Consider the following 16571-nt stretch of genomic DNA (forward strand, 5'->3'; position numbering starts at 1 on the left):
CAATGAGAACATTCACTTCTATATCACAACAACAATTATTGTACCCTGATGCTCAAATTCCACAGGCACTTACCTCAGCAGAGTCCTGACAACAGGAGCTTCTGTTTGGTGGCATTCACCCCATGAACTATTTTTCTGAAAGTGGAGGGGCAGAAACCAGTTTTTTTTGTTTTTTGGTTCTTTTTTTTTTTTTTTTTTTTTGTATTTACCAGAAATTACAGGATCAGCTTAGGTGCTCTGAAACTTTGAAACAAGGCATTGAATTCTTGCTTTGTATAGTGTACCAAGTGGAAAAAAAAAAATCACTAAGTGAAAGTGTTAATGATAACGAAGACACTCTAATCCTGCTAAAATCTGTCCCTGTGATCCTAGAAGTACATTGACTGTTTATTCTTCTAGTGCTGAAGTTGTTTGGCTTCAGGACTCTGACTAAAGCCTTATTTCTGTAATTGCCTAGAAGGCAACGAATTAGAAGACACAGGGAGTCTGAAATGGCAAAACAGATTTCAGTTGTTTTAACAGCACCATATCAAAGTACAGTAATTATGTACTTCAATGTAAATGTGTTAATCCAGGTATGATGATTTCAAGGAATCTCTAAAGCTAACATTTCTTTTAAAATGCTATTCAAACAAAATATTGCATGATTTGTAAGAATCTAAATCTCTCTCCCCAGACCCTCAACCATTTTGCAAATAAGAAAGTTATGTCATTACTCTTTAAGTTAATGAGTATGTAACTGTCACAACAGAGCATTACATTTCTATCCAAGGAGGTAAAGTGCCTAGCCCAGCATATCCCAGCAAAACTAAACATGCATCAGTGTAATCCACTTACATTTTGGAAGAATGAGTCAGTTTTTCACAGCCAGCATGGTCTCATCTGGAGCCATGTCAATATGTAGGGCATGCAGGCATAACTGTTGGAAACTAGTAACAAACAAAAAAGTCTGGGAGGAGGGAAGGGTGTTAACCATTTCTCCACCAGACCTCTTCAGGGGCTCCCATGTTCTCCCACGTGACAGCTGGAAAAGAGTGGAAGAGAGCTTTAGTTCTTTTAGCAGTGAAATTATACAACTTCAGAGTGTTTGGAACCCACTTACAGGCCATAAATTTACCAACAGTGGTATTAGTTACTGAACATTTCTTCCTGAAGTGCTAGAGAAAGAAACTGTCAGTGGTTTTGGTTTTCTTCTCATGCATAAATACTGGCTGGATTAAATCTTACTGAAATCAACTGCAGTAAGTATTAACCTTTATGTAAGGTAGCTGGAGGAAATCGGTGAGATCGTTAATGGAAAACCAGGGCTGAGGAAGTCTCAGGTTCTCAGGGGCAGCCCACGTCCCCACCAAATGCAGCTGAATGGTTTCGCAGGAACAGCGAGTTCTGCTGGCTATTGCTCTGGACAGTGTATGTGCGACTGGGTAGCAGCCAGCACAAAAGGTCGGGATTTGAAGCCAAAAGCCGCACGTAGCCTGGTTTAAGTGCAGCACACAGATACCTAGGGCAGCACACTGGAGAGGACAGCGTACAGTGGGACCCACCTACCTTGGAAAATCTGGCTAGCTGCTGCCACCAGGGCAGAGGCAAGTTGCATGGAGCAGCAGCTATTGCTGGGCAAAGTTGTTTTCACACCTCTGTTCACAGGAGGAGCAAGTGATCTTATGTCCACAGGGCTTGGTCTCTGTTCACCGTATTTCTCAGCTCCACTCCGTCTACTTTTGTTATTCAGTGTCAAAACCAGCCTCTCTCTCACTCCTTATCCTTCATACAGCAAAAGGCAATTTTCCTCACCTGGGGTCACAGCTTGGAATACAGCTTGTTTCAGCTGCAGCCTTAATAAACACAGTAGTATTACCCCGAGAAACACCTTTGCAAGACGACTTTTACAAGTGCTAATTTAAAAGCCTTTTGGTGATATTTTTTTAAAATTTATAACTGCTGCTGAAGGAAGCAGGAAGCTTGTAGGCAAACTGAATCGCATGAAGGATTGTCAATGCCAGTTTTCTTTCCAAACAAGATTAACCCACAAGCCCAATTTGCATTTTGTTTTGTTTTCTAGCTTCTCACGTCAAAGAAATTAGAAATACAATAAAAAACTGCCATGTATCTGAAAAAAAATCCATTTTACCTCATTGGGAGTCTTCCTAAACTACAAGACCTCTCACAAGAAATTACAAATATTGGCACATAAGAGTCACTTCCACTCGTCCAATTTATTCTGGACACTATGGCCTGACTAAGCTGACAGCGAAGTCCATGTAAGATCATGTAGCTGCTATCAGTAAGTCCACTATTTTTTAAACTTCTTTCACAGCAACCTAGAAAACATTCTTAGGCAAAAAGGCAAGATAAAAGCTGGTGACTTGCCCATAGCAGACCAAAATTAAACTCATCCTGTGCTTTCTCACTGTGTCTTTCTCTCCTCCCACCATAGATATGGAGAGCTTGTAGGAGAGAGAATCTGCTACGCATTTATACAGTGTCAGCACAGCAAGAATTGCAAAGGTCTTTTAATAATAAACTATGTAATGACAAACTTCACAATCCAGCTTTGAGAATGAGTGCCAGTGCTCTTGGTGCCAAGTTCATTTGCTGCTTCACAACCTGATGAAGAAAGGTGTTTTCAAACAGGAATTCAGAGGATACTCATGGTGTTATCCTTGGTGCACATCATTCTGGCCCCACAGGAAGTCTTATCCCAATAATCTCAATAGCAAGCCTCTTAGCATGTGCTCCTGATTGACTTTGGTTGTTGGAACAGAATGTGGTTCTGGAAGTGAGGTTCTCTGGGTTAAAAAATGCATTTTTCTCTGCCTTTCCTTTTCTGGAGGCTGTTATTTTCTGTAGACCACCTCCACTGAACGAGGCATTTGGCTGCCTACTCCTGGCAGTTCCGGTACCTCAGCTGGCATCTATTTTCTGCTCCTATGCCCTACTAACATGCAGTACCGGGGCCAACGAGTGAGGAGACAGTCCGAGAGCTTAATCTCGGAGCATGGAGTCCGGCAGAACAGGTGAAACAAAGCAGTAACTGCCACCTCAGTATGCGTGTTTAAAGTTAATGGTATTTTACAATTAAGTCTATTTTTCTGAAAATGTCCAGTGAATTTCCTAGTGCTCCAGGCACACCGCAGCAGGTCACAAGCTGCTGGCACCTTGTGGCAGGGCAAGCTTTTTTACGTTAAACTTTTGAAAGCGGTTACCACCCCGGCGCTGGCTGCGGGCGTTGCCAGACGCTCCCGAAGCGCAGCCAGGCGCCTGGTCTGACCTCCCGCCGCTTCCCGGGAAGTAACCGGGACCCCGGGACCCACGGGGCACTGCTCCAGGCGTTTGCGCTCTCACACGGCAGAGGACTCGTCCCTGAGGGGGTGGTGGCTAGTGGCTTGGAGCGGGAGCACCCCGCGCACTTCGCGGCCACGTCCCTGCCGCCCGCCAGAGCGCCCACCCCCCTACCCCGCCCCGCTTCCCTCCGACGGCGCCGGGGCAAGGGGGCTGCCCGGCCTCCCGCCGTCCCCACACCGAAACCACTCCCCGCGAAGAAAGTCACCAGGGGGTGGGGAAATGGTGACAACTTCAGGAAGCCGCCGCCGGCACCGGGAGACGGCGAAGGGCGGCAGCTCGCTGGGTGGCAGCTCCCAGCCAGCGTCCGCCGCGGCGAAGCGAGCCCCGCCGGCCCGCCCGCTGCCGCCATGGGCTCCCCGCAGCGCCCGCCGCTGGCCCACGTCTTCAGGGGGACCTTCGTGCACTCCAGCCGCTCGGCGCCCATGGAGATCCGCCACGGACACCTGCTGGGGGTGGACGATAGCGGGACGGTGAGCAGGGGCCGGGGGCAGGGGTGCTGTGCGGGGGCCGGGCGGGGGGCCGGGGGCGGTGTCAGCAGATGCCCGAGGCACCGGCCCGAGCCCTCCCCGCCCCGCTCCGCCCCGCTCCGGTCCGGTGACCCTGTTCGGTGCCGGGCCCGGCCCGGGCGCGGTGAGTGAGGGGTAGGGCCGTCTCCGCCGGTCCGTAGGGAGGCCGCGGGAAATGCGCACACAACCTGCCGGGTGCCTGCGGCCGGGCCGCCGAGCCGGGGTGTCGTGCTGGCAGGACGGGGTAGCCGGGGCGCGCTGGGCTCCCCCGGCACGGCCCTGCGGGTGGCCCAGACCTGTCCCCAAGGGTGCCACTCGCCGCCAGGGCAGCAGCGCGCCAGGGCCGGGCGCTCCTTCAGGTTCTCTCAGTTTTCTTTCAGTTTCACAGGCAGGTTTCCCGTTCGCAAACTATCACAGCACGGGCTGTAACTGCAGCGTACTCGCTCTACTCATGCACAGCCTTCTGAGTGAGGCTTTTTTTTTTTTTTTTTTTTCTTGTCACAAGAGGAAACATGACATATGCCCATAAAGGGTTAAGAAAATGATGATGTTGGGCACAACGATTAGTGGTACAAGCCAAGTTTAGAGCAAGCGTTGCATTTACTGGTAAGGCAGGATTGATTCTGGCAGGGAAGCTGTACCGTTCCCTTAACGACCGTGCACGTTGTGTAGGTAGACTGGTGATGTCTTATTGTTAGATTAGTGAATTCTCCTTATACACTCAATAACATATGTAGGTACCCTATATATAATTTAAAAAGGTCTTTTTCTTTCTTGCAGCTAAATAACAGGCTTCAGTGTGTCTGGGTTCAGTAGCGTTTGAAATCTGTGCAAAGCACACTGGGCCCTTACTGAGTTTATTTTCTCTGTTCATCCAAGTCCATGAGTGTCTGTTTCAGGGCAGCCCTCTTACAGCTCTTGGGGAGTCTGGTGCAAGGCATAGCAAAGTCTATGAGAAGTGGTATTTTGATGTATGGGAGAGGAATAAAGACTTCCATAACTGTATTGGTTGCTGTCAACTAAAGACAACAGAGCTGAATGACAAAATAGTTTGGTTTGTGTAACTCGGGTGCAGGAGGCAGAAACTCATACCCCATTCTGGTCTCTCCCTAATGACAATTTCTGTAAAAGTGTCCCTACTCAGCATCCTTAGGCTTTAAGTGATTTGTTTGAAAAACAGGTATCTTAGTAAGCTGTACCTAGGAATCTGCGCTCTCAGTCACTGTCTTCCCTTCTCCTAGTGAACAAGGATTCACTGGATATTGTTTTCCTTGCATATAAATTGACACATTCTCATGCAGTTGCTTTAAAAAAAATATATTTTCCAGTAAAACTCTGTTGTCCAAAAATAAAATTCCCACTAGAATACAGTAACAAGGACTTTAATTTTCTTCACTTTTTAATACACATTCTTGGCATTTTACTATTCTAGGGTCTGATACAGTTAGTTATGGTACCCTTTATCCTATTACTCGTAATTTTACCTCATGCAGAACTTCTGCTGGAATCACAGAAGAGTTAGCTTTTCAAGGACAAGCTGGTTAGAAAATTGCATACATTTATTGTCCAAATTTACACCAAAACTGTTTCAGTATTACTCCCAAAGAAGTAAGTTAAACTAAGTAAGACTTGTTCTTTTGCCTCATGTTGCTGACTGCAACTGACTGTGGAAGACTCTTGCCTCTGACAGGGTGAATAGATCAACTTTTGTGAACAGCCAGGTCCTGTTCTCCAGTGTGAGTCCCTGTCCTCCAAGGGACAGGATCATACAGCCAGTGCCACAGAAACACTGCCCAGACTCCCACTGCACGTGGGGATACTTGGTTGGTAAAGGCCACAAATGAAATGTCGGCTCTCTGTGCTTTGCCTGTAATTGAAAAGGGAGCTTTAGCAAGGAAAACACTGCTGTCAGGTATGGAGACCCAAGTTATCGTTAAGTTAGCAAAATCAGGACTGAGTTTGAGTGGTTTGCAGAGCAGAGTGGTGCTGCTCTTGAAGAATGGCAAACAAAGAGTAGTATTCCTCAGGGTAAAGAAAGTAGAGACAAGTGCAAAATGTGAGTTGTCATTGAAATCTTGGTGAAATTAACTTAGCTGAGTACAATATTAAGTAAATTGAACAAGTATTAAGCTAAAAGCTCCTGTTGGAGGCATGAAAAGAGCAAGAGCTGTGGAATAGGGGTACTTAACAGTTGTTAAGTACTGCCAAACATTGAGTCTTTTATTTAAGCCAGCTAGGATAGCAAATGATATGTACTAGCTGTTCAAGGAGGAAGGTACTAAGGTACCAACATCCGTCTGGAGTTCGTTGCTTAGCCTTTCTCCACAGGTTGGGCTGTTTGTTCAGGAGCTGGGTCTAGTGAGTGCTCCTGTCTCTCATCTATCCTCACATTCTAGTTTTGGGAACTAGGCAAGCAGTAGACATCATGTCTCTAGTTGCAGAGGTCAGCTAATTATTGTGGAAACAAAGAGGGAAGAGAAGTGTGTGGGACGGAAAAGAAGGATGGATCCCTTGCTCATGTTCATGTATGAATGTCATAGCCAGAAAGAAGTAACACAGGCGCTGTTGGATCAAAAAACAGCGTTCCTTCAGCCAGTATCATTCATTTCCATTCTTTTGGTAGCAAAGTTATTTGCACTGTGGTGCTTGGAAGGAGTTAGCGTCTACCATGTCAGGGTTAATGCATAGTTTAGCAGACCATCTATGTGTTGATGGAGGAGCTTTGGGCATCCTTTAGAATAAAAAAAGTCAAGTTAAGCACCAGGGTAGGGGGGGGTCTCAGATCCTTGTCTCTGGATCCTTTAGCCCCATCACATGGGTGACACATCAGAACTGATCGATGTGTTTGAGCACTGGTGTTAGCAGCCGTTGATGTGATACACCTTTCCCAAAGTGCTGCTTAGTCTCTGTGACTTCCTTCTTTGCAACCTGAAGGTCTTAGTGTTGCCTGTGCACTTCTTTTGACTCTGCTGTGAAGTTGTTTCTTGCTTTTACAGTTCTAAGGTCCAGAACTAATTTAAAGGATCAGTGCAACAGGTTGGTTACCTTGGATGTACAACCAAATACTCAAGCAAATGTCCAAGCCTCAGACCTCAAAGACCCTAAAACATTCAGTTTTAGAAAGGTGGCTAGAGAAAATACATCCTAAAGCAATGGAGAACATCTTTTGGGTAACCAAAGAGTTCTGTTGGGAAGCATGTTTGAAAAGAAGATATGTCTTGCTGATTCATCTATAGCTGCATTCAACATTAACAAACCAAATGTCAGGTTTAGGGTTGATTTCATGTGTCTGGCTCCTTTGAAACCTATTTTCTTCATTTTTCCATGATTTAAGTGTTTTATTTATCTGCACCCTATGAGTATATAATAGTAATTTCTTTTCCATGGCAACCTCTGTTTCCAGAATTTGTCATCTGGTGTTGCATATTTCTCTCTCTTTTTCCTTTTTCCCCCACCCCCCCCACCCCAGCAACTCTAACATTACTCATTCTGCATCCATTTTGACTTCAGCATCTAAGTGACATTTTCTTTACTGCTGATCAGAAATTTCAGTGGGTCTGTATTCTAAGCCCTCTGCAGATACATAGCTAGTTAAGCTGGCTATATTCCTCTTTAGAAGGAGAAAGATGCAGCTTCATGTGAAGTATTAATGGACTACAATATTCTTGCGATTTTCACTAGTGTGGTATTTATTTATATTGTATGATTTTAACAGGTTTATTTCTGACTAAAATTTTTAAACATCTGCTCTTCAGACAGTGTAAATCATATAAGCCATATGTGCATTTAAAAGGCTAGGCAACCAAAACCCTCTTGTCTACAGTTGAGCAGCCTTTGCTTATTTTTCTTTACAGAACAAATAGAAACTGCAAAAGGTAATGTCACATATATATTAAAAAAAATGGGCGTGTAACTAACTGCCAAACAGCGCTCTTTTGGTCCTCTTGATCTTCCTCCTAAGTTCCTTCCTGTTGCCTTTTTACAACTATTTTATCTTGCCTTTACATATTTTTAATTGCTGCCTTAGAAACTGCTGGCCTGAGGGTGATACAGGTACTCAGTGTGGGCATCTTCACAGGAGCAGAAAGATACCAATAGCACTAAGATTACTCCCTTGAACTTAGAGGAATGAGGTCTTAAACCAAGGAAGCTGGAAGACTGTGAGTTAGTTTCTGACAGAAACAGGGGTTAGGCTAGAATTCCTGAAAGCTCAGGGTAGACAGTCATTGGCTGGGAGATGCATCCTTTACTCTGTCAAGTGTTACAGAAACCTGGTTTCTGCTTGGAGCTTGTAGTGGGCATTGTAGTTCCTAGACTCTCCGCTCTTCATTTTTTGGAGAGTTTTCATGCATATTATTGCCAGACCAGAGAATTAAAAAGCGGAGAATTCAGCTGCCAAGAGTCGTGTTGTAGACTAAAACACCATGGAATTTAAAAATAAACAGTAAGTGTGCTAAAATTGTGACTTAGCAACAGAAACTCAGTAGTGGTAGAGTTGATGTTCTCGAAGAGTCAAACGGGGCTGAGATAGGCTCCAAATTGCAGGTTTTTTTAAATAAACAAAGATCTTGAGCATGCTTTTAGTCTGTTCTGGAAACTGAAATCATTATCCGCATTTTTTTCCTCAATTCCTTTTCTGTACGTAGGCACTTAAAAAATAAAAAAAAAAACCTCAACATTAATGATGTGCGCAGAAAATTAGGAGATACTTAGCTCAGTGCCATAGTCCTAGGCAAAGCAATTAATTTGACCCTTCTGGTTTTGAGTACTATAATTGCATTCCCATAAGGCTGTCGCATACCTCCACGATGAGCAGCCATACTGCTAGCATTGCGGTATGTTACAGGAATGCCAGTGGATGCTGAAGTCTGAGCAGTCTTGCCTGCGTATTACTTGAGAATGAATTAATTGTTTTCTTACAAGTTACAAAGTGGGCGCGGTTATTCACTGGATTATAAGTAGGTATTTCAAAATCATGCTTGATAGTCAGGAAGAACAAGTATTTCAATGCAAACCTATCACCTTTGTAGTAAGTGTGTAAAATCTGTTTTAAGCTATGACTTGTTTTGCCTTCATGTAAAGCTGATGTGGGATACAGGCGTAAAGAATCTAACTAGGTTTTGGTTTTTTTTCTTTTAGATTGTGTTTTTCGAACAAACTGATCAGCAAGAGCAACTGGCTGAGAAGTGGGGGTTCAAAACATCTGACATAAGAGAACTGAGTAACTAGTATGTGTTTTGTTTAGATTAATTTCAGCAAATGCCGTTTATTCTCTGAGTGAAGTAATGCAAGTCTTTCTGAATACGTTGTGGTGGGGAGGACGTTAAACCAAATCTCATGGGCAAAACTCTTTTTCAGCTCTGTGAGGGATCTTAACCCAAGAGCTGACCGTGTCCTGGGACTTGGAGGGTGGACAATCTGTACGGTGTTTGCATTCCTTAGTTTGGAACGGCAGCCATGGCTGAATTGTGCTGGCTGAATTACAGTGCACAGAACAAAATGCTGTATTTATCTTTCTTACATGACCTCTTCTGTGCTTACAGAAGTAAATTACATACGTCCTTCAGATTAAATTCTATGTCCATTTTGTTAGCAGTGGGCTCTGCCTAAGTAGCTTGAAACTCTAGACTTTGTAAATGTAGGTAACACTAACACTACAGATATAAAACTCAATTGCTTGGGCTTTGACACAGTCCTTAGTAAAAACTAATAAAATTAGAAGATTTAAACCTTCTAAACACAGAACCTTGGATTTCTAAATGTATTGGCAGCTAGAGCATTTCTTTTTTCTTCAGCCAGTGAAATCCCCTGCCTTTCTGGTGAAGTGAAATAGTTTTGGATGGCACCTTCTTGCTTTGCATGCAGTAGCAGAACTATAAACAACTTGTGGCTTGGAATCTATTGCTGCTGCATCATTTTAGTGTTCAGTTGTTAAAAAATCTGTGTTCTTTGTTGGAAGGCTAATCGTACAGTATATATGAGTCATCAGATGTTTTCTTCACTTGAAATAGCCTGAGGAAAATGGAAGGTTCTGGGAGCATGGATCAGATTGGCAAAGATCTTTCAGCATTTTTAGTGTGCAGGAAAACAGGAAGGGGAACTACAAAGAGATGAAATCACCGTTCATTCCTTAGTCTGGGAGAAGGAGAGTGAGAGAAATTTTATACTGTATGGAGTTCCAGCACAAACCAAAATAATTATAGCAACTTCTTGGTGATGTTAATATATTCACCCTGTTACTGCATGAACACTACATGACAACAGACAATATTACAGTTCCATTGTAAATATGCTTTTCGTCTCAAGATATTGAGCAAAGATTTTTTTCACTGGTGTCTGTGTCTTCATTTGTAGACACAGTGGCTGTTCTTCCATTAAACTTTGAAATTAATTGATTGAATATATGTATGTATAGACATGTATATAATGCAGAGAAAAACTGGTACAGTTTTGTAAATGTAATGGCCTGTCAGCTAGAGACATTCCAAATATATCCTTACTAGAAAGGAAGACTGTGCCAAAATCTCTTTTTTGGGTGGGTTCTGCAGTGGGGTAATTTTAGTTATTGTGAAGTCTGTTTGGCTTTATTCAGTGTTGGTATTTAGTCTGCGTAAATATTAAAGATAACTGGATTCATCATGCTCTTATATTGTTTTTCTCTCAGTTAGCTATAAGCAAGTCTTTATAAAAGTTATTATTATGTAAGTCTGTGTAGAAGTTATTCAACTGCTTCATACCATAAAAGGGGTCTGGGTAGCACAGTAGGAATTGATATGCTGATGCTGAAAGAGGAAAGGTAATCTGTACTTGCCATTTACTCTGGTGGAATTTGCTCAAACATACTGTTTAAAGCAAAACTACTTACTGTGGAAAATTTTGTGCTGTTTTGGACTGTTGTAATTCTCATTTCTTTCCCTAGTGAATTCTTCATGCCAGGAATGGTTGATACACACATTCATGCCCCTCAGTATTCATTTACTGGTACAAGAGTAGATCTGCCTCTTTTGCAGTGGTTGACTACCTACACATTCCCAACAGAAGCCAAATACAAAGACAGTGATTTTGCAGAAGAAGTGTACACCAGAGTTGTTGTAAGTACTGCAAATGCCATTTACCTTCTTGACGACACTCATATTTGTGAAATATATGTATGTTTTCAGAAGGTCAGCAGAATTAGTAAAGCATGTTTTAATGTCATGAAGACCAGATAGTATAGCTGCAGTTCTAATTGCCAGACAAGATTGTCACCTGCTAGTTCCAGTCTTGTTCTGTTTTTGCTGGTAAGACAGTTCATTTGATCATATGGATAACAATGAACTTGTTTATAATTTTTTCTGATATCTGAGTACTATGACCAACATTTAAGAGTACTCTCAGAGCTAGTGTAGCCAGCAGGTGCTGACAACATCAATGCAGAAATATCTAAGCATGGTAAAAAAAAAAATTATGTCAGAGTATATTTCCTTTTCTGCACAAAAAGCCTCTTGTGGAATTGTCTTCTGCAAAGATTACATGAAAGAGAAGATGCTTCTCACGGGCAACAAATCTGGGGTGTTCTGGAGTAATTAAGAAAGACGTTTCTACAGCTGAGATCCTTGGAGCAGGAATATATTTCACTGCAGGGGCTTTAGCTGAAGTCTGTCAACAGTGTTGTGACACAGAGATACTGTGTTTGATCTAGACTGATTCTAAGCAATATAAAGGCTTTAAGGTCAAATTCCACTTGATGAACAATGAGCAGCTCAGTCACATTGCAGAGTACTGATTCTGTCCTATAGCTGAAATGTATCCTTTAATATGTAGACTGAAATATCTTCAACAGATTAAATGATTTGGTCAGCATAAGTTGCCTTGCATTTGTCTAATACTGTGACAACATGTGTCAAAATTATAGCGTAGTGAATCTGAAATAAAGACTTATACTGTCCTTGCCACAGAATTTTTTTAGAAAATTATTTTCTGCCACCTGCCATAATAAAAACACAAAGGAGCAGCTTGCTCTAGTGACAAGCACACATGCCCTCAGCTACTTAAGACATTGAAGTGATCTCATGTTCCAGCTGTGTGCCTCAACATACTGTTACTGTCTCCATCAGTTCAAACTGGGTGACATTAGCACAGCTAAAGTACTTGCTGTGCAGGGTGTTTAGTAACATCACTTGGGAAAGAACTGCCAGTGAGGGATGGGAGTTACCTGTAGGAGCTTCAGCATAATGGTTAGGCTCTCCCTATGTCTATCAAATGGGACAAGGTCAGGAAAATGTTTTCACCCCAAAATGTTTCAGAATATCAGCTGCTCTGCAATGTCTGATGGGGCTGATAATAACCTTCAACTGTTAGAAACAGGACTAAACCTGCAGGAAGCAGATGCTGTTTCATATGTGTCTTTGTACTTTTGGAGTTGTAATGAAAACATAGTGATTTTTTTTAAACCAAAATTCCGTTTCAAATAAACACTTTCTATACCAGGTAAAAGAAACAGATGAGGTGAAATTTGCCAGATTTTAGCTGGAACCTGCTCTGGTCCCTCAAATTTTACGAAAGCCAGTTCTTGATGCTGATGATTTAGAAACCACGTTTTTAGCTTTCATTTAACAATGATGTTAGGAATCCAGAAGTGGAGAATTCTGGGATTTAAAAGCTAAGAAAGGAAAAGGTAATTTGTCTCAGTAATGAAATTTTAGGAACCCTTAAAGACATTTTTTAAATTTTTGGCTTTAATTTAAATATTGTAAGGAAAAGACAGAGCTTGGCTTTGTGTTTGTCAAATAATTGGCTCTAGCCATTCTCAAAAGTTGTGTTGGATGCTCCACCTTCTTTCTCATAAAAAAAATTTCTCAGATTACATTGTAGCCAGAATTCAAAAATGCAATTTAAACCTGTATGTTGAATGGGTTGTCGAATAGTATGCATTAGTCCCAAGATCAAGTGAAGCTGTAAGTTTAATCGTGACTTAATGTGACTGTAAATGGCTCTTCATTTATACATGTTCTCCAAACATAATATGAACACGTATCCACTACCCTCTCCTTTTAAATGGTGTAATTAAATAAATAATTAACTACACTGAAGAGTTGTTCTCAGTTTACTTTTACCTTGCAGTTTATTACTTTGTATTCAGGGATAACAAAAGAGTTTTATACTATTTATTCCAAGCCACATCAGGTAACCAAATAAAACCAGCTACTTTTTCCCAAAAGCCTTGCTTTGCTAATGTTAGGTAAACAGTGCTTCACTGTGGAAGCCAGAGTCTTTCAAAACTAGGAAATAACATAAATGACTGGTTGGTTGTATTTCTAAATATGAGTCAGAATTTATTTCCAGTTTGAGTGAAGGAAATACAGACTGGTTTCTATGGGTTTAGGTGTTGTTAAAATCCTTATGTATTTGGAAGAGAAAGTTTTGTATTTATCAACACTCAGACTTAAAAAAGCAATTGTGAAATTAAAAATCTATATTTTACCTTCCTACTTCACTGCACAATTTCACAATAACTAAATGTTCTCAGAGTTTGAAATGAGACTGCCTGTTCTGCAATTTGGCAGCTTAACTATTTTTTTTCCAGACAGTTGAAACTGATTTCTTTTTATAGAGACGAACTCTAAAGAATGGCACGACTACAGCTTGCTACTTTGCAACAATTCACACAGATACTTCTCTTCTTCTTGCTGAAATTATAGGTAAGACTAACAGTGAGTTTTGAAGGATGTTGTGCAGACTGTGTTAGCTGAAGGAAACAATGCTTAGGAGTTTTAGACTAGCTAGGGGTCTGTCTTTCTACTAATTTGTTTTTTGTTCATTCTGTCTGTCATACTGCGTCCCCAGAATCCACCCAGGTTACCCTTGTTCACCTAACCGCCTCTCTCCTACTGCTGTTTTGTCTAGTCTCTTCATTCCCACATCAGCTGCTGGCTGAGCTTGAATTAGGTCTGCTGGAGCTGCTCTTCAGCTGCAGTTCTCTGCTCTTTCTAGCTTTTGGTATTTGAGGATTAAAGGACTGAATGTCAAGATGTGCAGTCAGTGCATTAATTTCCTGATATTCTGAAATTGCCGTTGAGAATCAATATCAAAACTCTCCACGTGCCCTCCAAAACCAGAACAGTGGGAGTTGCATCAGGATCTTATCCCTCCCTTTTGTTCACTGTTGCAAATGCCTGCTGTCTGAAAGTGCTGTGGTTCTTGCAGGATTTCTCAAGGCTGAGCTAGCTCCCAAAGCAGACCAATTTAATGAGAATGTTTCCATCAAAATCTCCCTAGCCTTTCTAATTTTCTAGGAAAACCTAAAACTTCGAGGCCATTGTATTCAACAACTCGGACAGTAAAAATGAACAAAAGAGATCTAATTTAGAAACACATTTAAAATCTTAGAACTGAATATTACATGCATTCCTTTTAAGTCTCACACATGACTTCTGAGTCCTAGCATGAACAAATCCCAAGGAATAGGCTAGAAGTAGCTCTGGTAATTTTCTCCATCCAGCTGCATGTGGGAGGCATATAAGGAACCTCATTCCTTTCTCTTAAGGAGAGATAGTTTGCCGAGATCTTTGTGCCTTTTCTCAGCTCAGCTCATCTACCACAGCTACTATACATTGATGCTTGTGTTTTGCATCCACGACTTCACACTGGTCTTTTTCATATACTAACCTTATGAATTCTGGTTGTGGTTAAACTACAGTAATCTTGTCTTCAATTATAACATTTATAAAGTTGGGCACTCATGTGGAAGAGGAGAACTGTTTAAATGTTTGGGAGTTTTTTCTCTTTTCTTTTTCAACTTTCAGAGTCACATGGATGTTCCCAACTTAAAGATAAGAAAAGAGCATAAATTCTGTTTATGTTAAGTGAAGCTGACTTGAGTGGAATTTTCTATTTTGATTTCAGTACAGGCCTTGGTAGGAGTTTTTGAGAACCAGTGATTTTAAGTTCTATATTCTTATGCATCTCAACAGATAAATTCGGTCAACGAGCCTTTGTTGGAAAAGTCTGCATGGATATGAATGACAGTGTGCCACAATACAGAGAGATTACTGTTGACTCTGTCCTAGAGACAGAAAGGTAAGGTGATTAAATTGATGGCACAACCTTTAGAAATAAGACTTTTTCATACATCTGAAAAGCTGACTAAGAACTTACAGGTGTAAGTTCATTTGGAACAGGTTTTTTCTTCCAGAAGTATTGTTTCCTACAGTCTGGCCATTCCTGCGTACCCAGTCGCTGCACAGCCCAAGTGGCTTCTCTCCAGCTCTTCCAAAGAATGGGAGAAGCTAGAGCTCTAGGGTTCAGAGAGAATATGTATTTGTTATTGTCTGTTTTCTGCCTCCTCTTTTTCCTTCACAGCTCAGTGTGTGTAGGTGGTGTGACCTGGCATGAGATGGCAGGGTGGCAATCAATTCCTTCACCGCCGTTAACTTCTGAGCTGTTTTCTTCCCCCATTTAGGATAATGCTTTACTGAAGTTGTAGGATTCAGCTTTCATATTTTAAACATGCTGTGGTTCTCCTCTCCTTTAGCATAGTACCGGTGAAATCACTGTAACTTGCAGCTAAGAGAATGAAGGAGAATTAAATTGAGGGAATGTACGTGGTGGAGGAGACCCAAGACACCCTGCTGTCTTAGGTTTCCCTTGTCTTTTGCCTCCATGCTCAGAAAATGCTTAGGCAGACATACAGATTTTCACATGGGACTATTTATTTAGTTATATAAATGTTTCAAATACCATGCTGAAAAAGAAAATATTTAACAGTAATATGATCATCTTGATGCAGTTGTTTGAAGTTGCAACCTTATTTTTGCAAATCATGCTATAAGAATGCCAGTAAAAGTTAGAAGTGGTCATCGATTTCTAATGGTGTTTATATTTAAAGACATTTAAAAAATATGTAGTATTAATCATTTGCGCTCTCCTAACATTTGTTTTCCTTCATGTAAATCCCCAGTTTTTGTAATACAGCATGAGTCCTGCTGAATGGGTCTGAAATGGCAGAACTTCCAGTTTTGATTTTTTTTAAAGCTTCAGAATGATCTAAATAGCTTTATTTTATATCCAACTCCCCTTTTATTTGATTGTGTTAATAACAAATGTTTCTCAGCTTTGGATGAGGGTGTGCCACAAGTACTCCGGAGCTGTGTAGACAAGAAAGCTGTGTGCTTGTCAGCATGGATCAGAAGTACTTACTTACCTCATCAGGCCTGAATTGCAGCAATGCAATTGCAGAGGGATGAAAAAGCTCTTCCTTTTAAGAGGGCAACATTCGGATTTTTTTTTTAAGAACCTAAGAAATGTGATCTGCCACACTGTCAGGAAATGGATTACACTGTTTTCAGCTCTTTACAGTTAACCTCTGGAAATACTGATATTGTATGCATGGAAATAATATACAATTCCAGGTACTTCATAAATTAAATCTAAATTCAAGTCAAGCCATCTGGGAAGAGGAGGACCCATGTTCACATCTATTCTGCTGCAGAGGACAGTGGTTTGAACCTGAGCTTCTTTCTTTCCTCATAGAGGAGTACATAAGCCAACAAAGTGTAGGGTATTTTGAGAAAGGTGTTTCAGTTTTTAAACAATGCTTACACTGTTCAAAGAATTTGAAAAAGAATTAAAACAGTTATCTAGAGGGTTTGGATTATCACCTAGGAGTTATACTTGTGCTGCAGTTTCTGCCTCAGTGAATATTGTCATTATATCTGGTGGATCAATAAGAGGAGGGACAGA

General features: G+C 41.5%; 1 protein-coding gene across 1 annotated transcript in view; it reads left to right on the forward strand.

Moving 5' to 3' along the window:
* The first annotated feature begins 3529 nt into the window (after window positions 1-3529).
* Window positions 3530-16571, forward strand: part of GDA (guanine deaminase) — a 32377-nt gene continuing 19335 nt past the window's right edge. Inside the window, exons 1-5 of the mRNA XM_056325047.1 lie at window positions 3530-3815; window positions 8991-9079; window positions 10771-10942; window positions 13444-13531; window positions 14804-14909. Coding sequence (XP_056181022.1) covers window positions 3693-3815; window positions 8991-9079; window positions 10771-10942; window positions 13444-13531; window positions 14804-14909 — 578 coding nt within the window. The 5' untranslated portion in view covers window positions 3530-3692. The remainder of the gene's footprint in view (window positions 3816-8990; window positions 9080-10770; window positions 10943-13443; window positions 13532-14803; window positions 14910-16571) is intronic.

This window comes from Falco biarmicus, chromosome Z (assembly GCF_023638135.1).
Source record: "Falco biarmicus isolate bFalBia1 chromosome Z, bFalBia1.pri, whole genome shotgun sequence".
NCBI classification, from domain to species: domain Eukaryota; kingdom Metazoa; phylum Chordata; class Aves; order Falconiformes; family Falconidae; genus Falco; species Falco biarmicus.